The sequence below is a fragment of the Chamaea fasciata genome, unplaced genomic scaffold (genome assembly GCF_029207755.1).
Source record: "Chamaea fasciata isolate MVZ Bird 193981 ecotype frontalis unplaced genomic scaffold, bChaFas1.0.hap1 SCAF_23, whole genome shotgun sequence".
Taxonomy (NCBI): domain Eukaryota; kingdom Metazoa; phylum Chordata; class Aves; order Passeriformes; family Sylviidae; genus Chamaea; species Chamaea fasciata.
In genome coordinates, this window is record NW_027094108.1 from 4,363,787 (window position 1) to 4,377,544 (window position 13,758).

Here is a 13,758-nt window from a genome sequence, read left to right on the forward strand (position 1 = left end):
CAGATTAGTCTACAGTGTTACAAACGGTATTTAAGCAGAGTAGAAAAGGCACCTGCAACAGGATATTTTACAGGTGATAAAAGATAAGAATGAAAAGGAAAGAAACCATCCTGAACAGTGCAATGAATGACAGTCAGCCAGTTAAGAGTCATGTTAGGGTGGACACAGGATTAGGATAAATGAGAAGATAAAGGAAAGGATGCCACTGAAGAGGGAGGGAGGGAAGGAGAAGAAGGCAGAGAAGTTGAGGAGGTGGTTGAGGAAGGGGAGTTGTGCCAGCTAGCACAGGAAAGCAGACAGGTCTCTCCTTGTGCAGGCACCTGACCCAGCTACCCCCCTTTACACACAATTTGTATGCTTGAAAATTAAAGATGCACTGAAAGTATTTGAAACAATCATTGAAAAATTCAGAAGGAATGGGGGGAGGAAGTTTCAGTACGAGTGTAGGTGTCCTCTGTTCCATTATTCCTCAGCACTTTTTAAAGTAACTGCCCATGCTGTTTTCTCAGTGAAACCAAATTCTTCCTATTGTCTTACTGCAGTCTGAGATAATGCTACCAATCAAACCCCATGTTTGCTTGAGGTTTTTAAAACAAATTAATCAGCTATTCTGATGAATTAATTTACATATCAGAGGACGATCTCCTTTTAAAAGGAGACACATATTGCCTATCCTGAGACAGCAATCTTCCAAAAAACCCAAAAACGTGAACTCCAACAACAACTGGGGTTTTTATAATCCTTCTTCTCCTTGGAACAAGAAGGCCATATCAAAGAATTGAAGAAAAGGTTTTCCATCACTACTTCAAGATTTCTGTGGGATAAACCACAAAACAAACAGTCTTTTCACATAAACCAAATCAACACCAGCCCAGTTAGTATCATGGTCACCAAAGTCACACCAAAAGCAGACAAGCAGAATGAAAGAAATATGAGAACAAACCACCTGAAAGATGTTTGGCATCAAGCAAAAACATTTCTTATACAGACCTGGCACTACAACTTGTCAACAGTGAATGAAATGACAAGGGCACTGCAAGAAAAAACACCACAGGGTTGATGCTAAATACACACTTCATATGAATGGTCAGTGAACAATAAAAAGCCACATGGGCTCCACGTGCTTTGGGAAGCAAAGGTGAAAGCCAGGAACATCAAGGAGGACCCTGAGCTGCTGTAAGAACTCCCTGAGGAAGGGTCACCTCACCCTTTAAGTGTAAGATGACACACATCACAGCATAAATGAGACCAGAATTCCCATAAGATGAGGACTTTTGATACAGCACAGAAATCAAATTTAATTCTAGAAATAAATTGGGGTGTAGGAACACAACAACAGACAGGACACAAAGGGACATGGACACACATATATGGGAAGGAAGCAGTCAATAGTAACAATTACAGATTAGGATCTACAGTTTTCAGAGTTTTAGCAGAACCCAAAGCTTATTGGAATGACTAATAAGGAAGGATTTTTCCTCAAGCAGACAGAGCAATAGGCTGCTGGCTTCGTGCCACTGAGTGCATCAAAACAAATCTTACAGCTGAAAAAAATTTCAGTTGTCAATTCTGAAGCAGCAGTTAACCCTGCTCCCCAAAATAGACTATTAATGCTTAAAAGTGTGCTAATACAAATGTCATTTCTATTTCATATATATAATACATATTTGTCTACAGATATAATACAAATATATTTTTTCACAACACATATTTCAATGCTCTGATAGAGAATATATTTTGCTTTTTACCTTTTTAATATGTACAAATACATTGAAGAGTTTTTACTTTAAATCAGAGAAAAAAAAGCAACAGGAAACATCCCACCAACCCATCCCATGACGTAATTAGTTATGCATATACCTCTATGACTTCACAGAAAACACTTCAGCAAATGCCGATCAAATAAGGATAATAAAAGCACACATTAGCTACAGGCTTTGAAGATACAAAGCATTTTATACAACTGTGTACTGTGGTTGCTTCTGCCTCAAAAACCTTCTGTTCATGGCTGATTTTTTCAGCAAAGCAAGAATGGCTTTCCTGCAGTGTGACATCCCATGGTCACATCTCCATGCCAAAGGGGCCTGGTAAGATCAGCCAGACAGAGAGGAGGACTCGTGAGAAAAATCTGAGACAACATGTACTTTTCCTGTATCTCTGAGTAACACAACTGTGTGTGACAGACAAACTGATGGACAATTGCTACTTGGACAAACAAATGCAGAAAAAAATGCTGCACAGCTGATGAGAACAACCCCCTCCAGTCAGGACACCCGTGACTCCACAAAGGAAATGTGCTCTCCCAGTCCTTCCACTTGGTTCCAGGAGAAACTCTTCAGATTCAAGACAAGTGTGACATTTCCCAATCAATCAATTGGTGGCAGATTGTTCACTGCACGTTTTAAAAAGGAATGTGGTTATAAAAGGATTTGAAAAAATGGAAGCCTTCGATTTTCAAACTGCTTTTATAAGGAACTGAATTATTACACAGAGCTTCAGAAGGAAAGGGAATTTTCTGGAGAAGTGTTCTTAGAAGAGGTGCCAGGAGTAATAACTCACACACTGCTAAAGGGAATTCACAAAACCCTTGAATCCATGAAATAACAGATATCTCACAAGCATCCACACTGTAGAACAGATGATTATGAAATTTAATGAGACCCAAGATTTTAAAGAACATTTCTAAGTGGATGATTTACTTTTCTTATTAATAATTTACTGTTCTAAGTATTTTGATAAAGTCTTACATTTCTACTTACCTGATTCATTTTGAATTCCTGCTGTGTTCTGGGAAGATACACACAACAAAGAAACACCTTTGATTACATGAACCCTAAAAAGAAAAACAGACAATTGTAATATGTACAAATTTACATCGAACTGAAAATACACACAGAGCTGCAGTTTCTCTTCCTAAATCATCTGCAGAAAAGGAGGATTTTGCTTCAGAAAAAATGCTTTAGAAAAAATCTGCTTTCCCCCTCTCCCACATTACTTATTTTGTTAACAGTGAACTCAACTATGTGGAAAGCAAGATTAATTGCACTGGAAAATAAATAAAATTATTTATCTCATAGAGTTAAAATTATTTCTTTTAGAGTCTTGTGTGCAGCCACTAGTTTCCTTTCTACCTAAAATGAAACACTCTAAGTACAGAAGTAACTGTAACAGTCAACTCAGGGTTTAACTTTTGCTACACAAAGTTCAACAAACTCCAGAAAGCATGAAACGAGTTCTACAACTGCTGCCCAAAGGTGAGTTCCCAGCACACTCAGTGAGTACCAACAAGGTCTTTGCTCTCATCACTGCAGGCAGGAACAAGCTGTGACTCCACACACGAGGGAATTCCCAGTTCAGGTCCCACGCAGGATTTCCAGAGAAGCCCCAAAGAAAACCCCCCAGGCTGCTCTGCTTTGTCCCCAGGGGAATCTGGCTTCTTTCCATTTTCTTCTGTTGAATCACTTTTAAAGTCAGCAATAGTCAACAACTGCATTAGTGCTTTGAAAAAGTCACTCAGCAGCTCCACCAAATACAGGTAATAACTACTTTCACCCAACCTTTCCTCCAAACTCAACAGCAGCATAACCCGACCTACTAAAGCTCTGAATATTGTTAATAACATTTACCACAGTGAACTTCAGCCATCCACTGACGGCCCTAAGAAAAGAACAATGAAGGTTCTATCCCAAAAGTGAACCACACACAGCAGCAATCTGAATTTCCAAAATTAATTCTCAGAAAACATTGCCAGGTCATATTGATTTTAAACTACTACTTGCTGCTCTGTCTCATGAGTACAGAAATACTACACACTTACTCACGACATTAAAGCATCTGGTGAACAAAGAAGAGAAAGAAGATCTACTGCATCATCTTACCTTAGAGTTTCAGAAAAATTTCTTTTTCTGAAAGGCTCAGTTTTAGGCAACAAATTACATTTATTCACATAACAATATACAAGGCATTTGTATTAAAGGAAACACTGTGGTCTCTAACAAAATGCTTAAAGCAGAAAGTATTTTGACATCATTTCTGAATCTCTGGTTCAGAATTATAAATATTCCCCTAGAAAACCCATAACTTGTTAGGAATTAAGTCTGCAAACAAAAGCAAGTCATTTTACTGAAAACCAGCATTGCAGATCATCCCTTTCCAACTCAATCACACTGAACCAGACCAGTAAGCATTTCTAGGTTTTACTATCTTCTGCTTTTATAAGCCAGATCTATAATTTCTGTATGTGGGTTTGGTTTTTTTTTGAATCCCAGAATCAAAAAGCATTTTGAAAGAGAACATTGCTTCCAATCCAGAGGAAGGAAAAACCAGGCATGAGAGTATCAATCCTGTTTTGGAAGCTGAAAATGGGACATGCATTACATCACTGCTCCAGCAAAAACACGTTCATTAGAGAACCAGGAACAACCTGAAAGTCTCCACGGGCCGTTTTCCTAATGACCATGGTTCAGTCTGGGATACTGCACAGCTCCTGGCTTTGTTTTACTTTCTCACTGCAGCACATGGGCATGCTTTAAACATCAGGACATCTACAATATAGATTTTTCAATTTTCAATACCGAAATATTGAAAATTTCAATATTTTTCAATTCAATACTGAAATATTCTCATAGGTGAATTTTGCCTGTGTTGGGTGAAATCAAGCTTGGCAATTTCAAAACATAAAGTTCAGGTTAACTCTAAAAGATTCAAATATGCATGTGATAGGACATCCTGCTTCTACTGAGACACATTTAGTGCAAAGATATTTTCAGTTACTCAAAGCTGCCTGAATAAGAACAGAGAGAAAAAAAAGGGCAATGATTTTCTGGACACTAATATCTATTACCTATTGGCCAGTAAGAAAAAAGGCTTTGCTCACTGCCACATAACCAAATAAACTGTTACACCTCAGGAAGGTTTATTAGGTAACCAAGATAATGAGCCAAGAAATCACCAACACAACACAACCCCTGAGTTTAGTAATTAAACAGCAACTAGTCAAGAGAAGTCAACAGAAAATAACGAGTCTCTAACAAGTGCAAATATGCAGAAATGCCATTGTAATATTCAGATGTGAGTCCACTTTCATTTGACTCACAAATGCAGTAAAACCCATCAAAAATTTTCTCAGGTAAGTACACTGCTGATTTACCACTATGTGAAAAGGCCAATTTCAGTCATTTCTTTTCACAACACAGGACTCATCCTCCCACTTTTGACTACGGCATGTTTTATACAGAAGTGGAGAAGAAATATTTTGCAGCTTATTCTCAGTGGAGAAAAAACACATTGGTTAAAGAAATTCTGTCATTTGGGAGGTCAAGTATCAGGATCATATCTGCCCTTTCCATGCAAACAGCAAAGATATTACAGTACTTTAAACAGGTTTGCCAAGGCAGGAGTACATTACTGGCCATCTCCAAACATCTCTGACTTTCTGTTTCCAACAGAGAGACACCCAGTAAGCAGCATCTCCCTTTCATATACTTTATATTATTTGTTTATCCCTAAGGATCAAGGCTTTTATGTGCAACAGTGAAATGGAGATATCACTGCACTGCAGGATGGACTTCCAGAGCCCACTTCAGTTCTTATAAAAAAGACTTTCTGCTTTACTTCTCTTCCATTCTCAAGCAAATTTTCAATAGTAAAAAATGGATGTGTTACACAAATGCATGGAAGTGCTGGCAGAAAGCTGCTCTTTGGATTCTCATAAAACAGGCACCAACTCAGGAATCTCCAAACACCATCCTTATGGCATTTCTAGCAAAGATACTGTACCCAAAGTGATGATCTGCCCTTTAATTAACATAACTAGGGTTTCACTCTAAGTGCCACTTAGTTTTATGGTCCCGGGAGCCATATCCTTGAAAACCAACAGGCACCTCCACATGGCTCTTACTGCTGTCTCTGCAAGTCCAAAAGCTCTTTTGTTTCTTAAAAGTCACTCCCTCATCTATCAGTGATGCAGATCTCCATCTGAAAAGTGCCAGTGCTCTCAGTGATTCACCACTCTGCTCTTCTGCAGTTGGAAGAGCTGGAAATCTCTACACCAAGGAAAGCAGCCCTGAATTCTTAACATGCCCAGCATTTTTATTGAAACGTTGTAAGTGTCAGAAGGCAACAGTATAGAATCATGGAAAGGCTTGGGCTCAAAGAGACCTTAAAGCTCATCCTGCTTTCACTATCCCAGGATAATCCCTGCCTTGTCCAACCCAGCCTTGGACACTCCCAGGGATGGAGCAGCCACAGAGTTTGTGGGTTCCCTGTGCCAGGGCCTCCCCACCCTCAGGGGGAACAATTTCTTCCATATATCCAACCTAAACTTCCCCTCTTTCAGTTTGAAACCATTACTTCTTGTACCATCACTACAGCTCCTGGTGAGGAACATAATTACAAGCCATGCTGCTGTACATCTCCAATCACCCTAATCGATTTAGGAAATTTGAATAAGCTGGAAAAGACTTTGCATCCAAATAACATGCCCAAAGTCCAGAGCACAGACTGGGAACAACAAACTGGGGCAGTATGAGAGGCACAAGCAGCCCTGCTGTTCTCTAGAGCTGTCCACTGCTGCTCACTCAAATGTGAAATAAGAAAAGTAGTTCCCTTGCCACTGAATGATCATTTAGCAGGTGCAGCCATACCACTTTCTCTTCCTTCCTCAACGGTGGAAAACAACTTAAAGTTTTCTTTACTGCTTCAGGATGGAAATTCTGCAGCTTCATATGAATTTGAAACCACTGGAAACTTCACTGAATACTTCAGCTACCTGTCCATGAGATGGTTATCAGCAATGCTCCGCAGGCTCCTCTGACTTCAAATAAAAAATGCACTTAAGATTCATCTCTTGAGCTGTTCTAAATATCTTACATGAATATTTTTCATCTCGCCCCAAACACTGTTCCCCCCACGGTACCACAGTACCACCACGAATTACTCTCCGACTTAGAAGAATGATTCACAGATGGACATATCCAGTGAAAGAACCAACTCTGGAGTTAATTTCTTCAAGCCCTGCCGACTGAGCTCGGCAGAACGTGACCTGCAGGAGCCTTGGGGCCTGCGAAGCGCCACAACTTCTGCAGACAGTTTGAAAGAGCAGAGTTCCCTCAGCATCGGGCTGGCAGCGGCAGGAGCCAGCCGACGCTTCCGAGGCAGCATTTTCAAAATTAAAAAAAAAAAAAAAAAATTGAAAAAGCCGCCCAGGGGATGGAGCATCTTCCTCCAAACGGCCTCGCTCGCCATCCCCCGCCCTCGCTTCCCCCTCCCCGAGGCGCTCGCACGTCCCGGCGGGCACAGGTCCCGCACCTGCCGCCGCTGCCCTCACGCCCCCGGCCGCCGCCTCCCCGCCGAGCCCGGGGCGGCTCCGCACCCACGGCAGCCCCCGCGGGCCGCCCTCCCCGCGCCGCCGCCTCTGCCCCGCGCCCGCCCGGCCCGGCCCGGCCCGGCCCGGCCCGCACCCGCCGCTCACCCGGGCCCCGCTGGCGGCCGAGCGGCCTCAGCGCCGGCACCGTCCGGGCGCCATCTTGTCTCCAGCCTCGGAAGTGACGTTGGGGGGAGGCCGCGGGCCGGGCCCTCCGCGGGACCCCCGGAGCCCCTTCCTGCCCCTCGTCGCCTTCGTGCCCCCCGTCGGCTTCATTATCCTCATCCCCGACAGTCCCTTCCTGCCCCTCGTCGCCTTCGTGCCCCCCATCAGCTTCATCGTCCTCATCGCCCTTATCCCCGACAGCCCTTTCCTGCCTTTCATCACCCTCATCCCCAGCACCACCTTTCTGCCCTTGATTGCCTCCATCCCCCTCATTGCCTTCATCATCCTTATCCCCTTCATCGCCCTCGTTCCCAACAGCCCCTTCCTGCCCTTCATCCCCCTCATCCCCTTCGTCATCCTCATCCCCCTTGTTGTCCTCATCCCTAATGCCTCCTTCCTGCCCCTCATCGTCTTCATCACCCCCATCGCTGTCATCCCCAACAGCCCCTTCGAGCCCTTCTTTGCCTTCATCCCCACCAGCCCCTTTTGCTTTTACCTCTACGTTGCCTTCATGCCCAACATCCACAAGAGCCCCTTCATCACCTTCATTCCATTTGTTCCCTTCACCACCTTCATTCCATTCGTTCCCTTTCACCCCCTTCGTCGCTGTCCTCCCATTCATACCCTTCATCCCCTTCATCCCTTTTCACACCCTTCACCCTCTTTACCCCCTTTATCCTTTCTACCCCTCCGTCCCCTGAGCCCCCCTCAGATAACATCACATGGATGCCCAGTCACCTCCGTCCACCACCCTCTGCCAGACAATCAACAGGTTCTCCAAGCTCTCTTTCCTTTTTTTTTTTTTTGTGTGTGTGTGTGTGTCTTTTTCATCTTTTTTGTAGTAAAGCAGCTCCACAGGGTTCTCACCTGTGACTGAAAACAAAAAAAAAAAAAAAAGCCAATGAGGTGGCTGAGGGAAAATTATTTGGGTCACTGAGGTGGTGTGGGGACTAACCCTCACAGCTCTGAGGGGCCCAGGCTGATGCCGGGTTGGGACCCATTTGTGCTGCACATAAACTGTACTGTTCTGTCTAAATCAAGTTTTTCTCACTGCAATTTCTGAGCAAGTACCTCAGAGGAAAAAAAAAACCTCCAAAATCACCGGCTGGGAGATATCTTTATTTGTACTGCAGGACATAACAGTGTCTCTGCCCTTTATTTCTCTCTCTTCTGAATGTTCTATTCATAATGCAGTCAAAGATGTATTCCTCCCAGGCTAGGACTGTATTTTACCTAGAATTGCTAAGAATTTGCCATTTTCCCAGAGGAAAATCCCCAACTTAAATCCGTAGGACATTAATACAGTTACAGATAAGAGTAAGTTCAGAAATGTTTTACATTTATTTGATATGTACATCAACAAGTAACATTAAAACTGTCAGTAAGGCTAGACACAAAAAGTACTCAAATAGCATCAGGACAGAGGAATCCCATTCCATTTCATGAAGCTGGAAGATTTCCTCAGGGAGTAGCCAAGCAGATCACCTGTCTGCCCACTCTTTGCAAAGCAAAGCTTTTTTAGAACAATCCACCATATTGCCAAGTACCATAGCTACAAACATAACATTTCATACATCTGGAAGACACACACTGCCAGGGAGTTTGAACACCTCTGCAGTGATACTTAGTTTTGGCAAGAAACAGCAGACTGAATAATAACAGGACACAGTGATTTTTCCACCTGGAATACTCAGGATGCATTTATATTACAAAATGTTGTGTAGGTACACCATAACCAGTTTTGAAGCCTCTAATTTCAGTAGTAAGAAAACCTCAAATATGTTTAAATTACTTTTATTTGACTAAATTAATTCTAATTTAGCTGTATTACCATTTAGTTTTATAAGTAAGCTGGACTAGTTACACCTGTGTAAGTTTGGAGGTTATTTTAAGAAAAATCAAGGTTCCCATTTAACATGTTAGAGCCCTATACCAGTAACAGAAAAATTTAAAACATAGAACCAATTACATAACAAACTAGACAGAATATGAACTTTTCCACCTTCAAGGTTAATTATAGGATTTCCCAAAATTATCACAAATAACAGAAATGATAACTTTTTTTTCCAACTGTATGTACAAGTCATCCTTATTTTCCCTGCATTTATACTGAGAATATCTACCATCTGGTGGTGTTCCAGGGGATCTGCACTTTCAATTTACACTTTCAGTTGTCAGGGAAGCCTACAAATCTTTATTTGATTAAAGTTCTGAACACTTAACGTTTTTGTAGCTGTTTCCTGCATACTACTCACACTGACTGGTTAAAATTCTTCTGTATAAATTACACCGACAGTGTCACAGGGCTAAAGATAAAGTTCACTAAAATGTAAATTTACCAATGTCATTGGACAATCTTCGTTGCAAACTAGAGCAGATATTTTAGGACTGTCTCTATAAACTTATTTGAACCCTACAGGATTGGGTCCAGAATATTGATGACCATGAGTTTCTTAGCTGAATTAATCACTTAAACTTACTTAATCAAAGACTATTTATGTTGAGAGAATATATTGTCAATACTCCATGGAAGGAAGAACATATAAGAATTCTTTTCAACTCTTGGTTGTGCTGCACACTACTTCTGTAGTGACAAGCTGGCTCAGAGGATGAAAACAGCACTGAGAATGGAGAAAGCATCTCTTTGTCTGCACTCCTGCTTCTTCCAACTTCCAGCAGCTGGATCAGAATCACTGAGGTGCTGTAAAAATGGTGGTAGGCAAACCATGAGTAACCAATATGTAGCTTTTGTTTTGCTGGAAGCATTTTAAAAATAAAACCAGGCTTGATGAGTAGGAGGCAATACATAAGAATTTGAGGCTTTTCTGTTATGAACACGCTCATCTTTCCTGTAAAAATGCCATCAGTAATTCCCACCACTAGCTGGGGCTCAGGTACAGCTTACTGAATGTGCAGTTATTGTGCATCTACATCAGCCTGAAGGGAGGAGTCTTTAATTTTAATATTCTGCTCGTGCATTTCTTTACCCATTGTTTTGTGTCAGGTGTATGAAATCTGAAGCCGTTCTTGTGGGTCTTGCTCACTTTTCTGCATGCAAGGTGAGCATGGTTTGCCTTCTCAATAATTCTATTGCTACTTTCCCCTCAATCAAGTATGCTTATTGCGTTAGTAATTTAAGTATTAATCAAGATAAAATGAACTAGAAGAATTCATCGGGAAAGTTGTTTTCAAGGAGAAGCTTCATAGTGATGATTAAACATTTCCTAACTTCAGCCCTTCCAGGTTTAAATGAAGAGGTGGCAGGCTTTGCCTCACTGTGGAAGGTGATTAATAGTAATGTATGCTTACATGATCTCATTAATATTTTGTCTATTACAAAGACTCAGATCTTAGTTCCAGGAGTAGTTTTCTCAGGCTAAGTCCAGGTCTGGATCACAGAGGGAACTTTGGACAGCAACTTACAGCAATGAATTCTACCACTACTTTATAACAGGCAGCCTTTACTCTCAAAGTGAACTGTGCTTTTATGTACAACTTACATTTAAGGGCTGGCTTTTAGGTCAAAATCTCTTGTGTACCACCTATATGTAAAGCTCTGTCTAAATAGTGAGAAGTGGACTTTCCTCAATTCTCTCTGTCTAAACAGTTTCTTAGTGGTGTAGGCAGGAAAACAGCACTGGCTGTCCCTTATTTCTCAGTAAATTTCCTCAGTGCCTGATGTACAGGAGAGGACATTCCTTCAAGAAGGAAGCTGGAATGTACTACACTGTGCTCAGTTATTGCTGCTTATTCAACTCCTGTGGGGTTTATTCCTGTGGTGGATAGGAAATGAGGAAGAACTGACATTCCTATCTCTTTTCCCTTGAGCACACCTGCTGAACCTGCTAATTCCGTCCCTGTTTCCTGCATAGGATGAATCAAATGTCATGAGGCAAAATAACCACAGGACTCAAAGGAATGTGTTTTTTGAGAATAACATGGTTCATAAAGGCAGGAAATGGAGTTGATTCCCAGTTCAAATGAGACATACAGTACTAATTTCCTAAGACAAACATCAGTACATTTCAAATTGCCGTGTTAGAAAATGTTTGGTCATTCTGGAGGGAAGAAGGGAGTATTTCAATAAGGATTTAGGTTGATCCACTTCTAGTCAATGACCTAATTCATTTGCTGGTCAGTATTACATTCAAGTTATTGCCAGTAATTGTAAGAAAAATTAAAGAGCTTGTGTAGTACAGTGAAATCCATGTCCTTAGAACATCGATAGCTTCCAGTTCTGCATGGGAGAAAGAAGCCCCAGGGGTGTCTGAAAAATAGGACAGATTCCCCTTCAATAAAACCATCTTCCCCTTCAAACCCCAGCTTTTTTACATGGCTGTTACTGGACTTATTGCTGTGTTCCACCAGTATCACTCTTACTGCCTTTCCTATTGGAAGATAAGGCTGTAACATTTTAAAGTTTGGTTTCTCTTTTTTTTCCCTGATGCAAGTTTATCTGAGTACTGATGTGGGTTAATACCTGAGGTAGTCCCACAGGCTGGCAAGTCCATAGTTCAAGCTGGAAATGTGAACAAAAATTAAATTTTAATGAAGACAAAGTGTTGCAGTTCTCTACTTTCCCCTCTCCTTGCATTTTTCTTTTTTGTGCATGTCAGTCTTTAGTTTTGGTTCTCAATAATCACTCATCCCTGCCAACTGCCTTCTGGAGACAGCTTTGGAAATGCACGGAATGTGCAGCTCTCCTTTGCCTGTGAAGACATTTAGCATTTACCAGAGTCTGGAAATCTGACTTCTCAAGCCTTGAAGAGCTGAACAAGCTCCATGATTGAATGGGGATCTTTGTGTCACAGCCCAACTGTTTGTTGCAGAGCAGGGGGAGCTGTGGGTTTGGTCAGATGCCTAAATCCACAAGGCCTGGACAAAGACACGTGGCCAGTATGATGCTGGGTTTATTTATCTGTAAATACCTCCACGCTGCAGCTGTGTGAAGTGTACAAGGCATTAATTCAGCCTTCTCATAATGGCACCTGGTGTCAAGTTACAGATCCCCTGTTACCTTCTGCAGCCATCAGGAGTAGTCAAACAAAAAGAAATGCTGGGAATTTCGGTATGATTAATCCTTTAGTTTAAAAAAAGCTATCTGCAGAGGGATGGGTATGGCCAATCTGATATTTCAGCTGGTGATGTAGGTGAGTACACAAACAGGTGTAACAATGTCTTCAGGCACAGTGCAGGCCAGATAAGACTTAAGCATCAGAGTGGTTCAGCAGCATCCACACTGCAGAACTTCAGCCGGTGCCAGAGAAATTAATATTAGACTGTTGCTCATCAAAAGCAATCCCAGCATGCTTCTGACCTGAGTGGTCTTGGAGGTTCAATAAAGTGCTTTTTTTGCTCTATTTGTATAATTTGTTCCTATCTTATAGTAAAGAATATTAAGGATGGTGTTACCGTAAAATGTAATTGAACATCACTTCATTGGGACTAATATGAAGCTGTGACAGGACTAATGTTTTAATGTTTTAAAGTTTCCTGGCTTGGTGGCTTTTCCCACCTGTGTTATAACGTTTGGCAAGTCACTTCATCTGGCAGTACTTGTCATCCTCCTGTGAACAATGCATCAGTGCTTCTGAGTTTGAACACTTTACAGCGGTGTTAATGCGCAGGGTGTTCTTAATCTTTAATAAAATAAGATGTGGTTAAGATAATTGCAATGGCATACTGCAGTGCTCCTAAAATAATAAGCAATTGCTGCATGTTTTCATTGATATTTAACTATAAGTGAGTACTTCTTAAATTTATAGGAGTAAATCAATCTCTGTAATTCTTCTGGTGCACACTTTTTAAGTGCTGGTTTCATTGAATGAATTCTTCTGACATTTTCTGTTCTTTCAGGAAAAACATGCCTTAAATGAACTCCTGTAAGAATTTCTGTATTGATGTCCAGAACTATTATAAATATTGATGTATCAAGTCACTGCTTTCATAGTTACTACTGCTGTGTGTCTTCCCCACAGACACAAATGCAAGGGGACAACGATGTTTATGATATTTTTTAGTGACATCTGGCATTCTCACAGGAAGCCTGGTGCCTGCTTGTCTGTTAGGGGGAGCCACATTCATGACTCAAAGCCAAGCTGCGAAAGGGAACATTATTGTTACTAACTCTAAAGGAATGAATATGATCAGGAGTGAGGACTTTAAGTTAAAAGCAAGTGTTGATTTATTGAGTGTTGTTCCCTGTGAATAAAAGTCAAGCTTGGCCAGCT

The 13,758-nt window shown here is 41.4% G+C and overlaps 1 protein-coding gene across 3 annotated transcripts in view; it reads right to left on the reverse strand.

Moving 5' to 3' along the window:
- Positions 1-7,534, reverse strand: part of PRDM2 (PR/SET domain 2) — a 57,634-nt gene extending 50,100 nt beyond the window's left edge. For all 3 annotated transcript variants that reach the window (XM_066203260.1, XM_066203258.1, XM_066203259.1), the window contains exons 1-2: positions 7,472-7,534; positions 2,760-2,833 (exon numbers count right to left, since the gene is read on the reverse strand). In XM_066203260.1, coding sequence (XP_066059357.1) covers positions 2,760-2,768 — 9 coding nt within the window. In that variant the 5' untranslated portion in view covers positions 2,769-2,833; positions 7,472-7,534. The remainder of the gene's footprint in view (positions 1-2,759; positions 2,834-7,471) is intronic.
- Between the last annotated feature and the right edge of the window lie 6,224 nt (positions 7,535-13,758).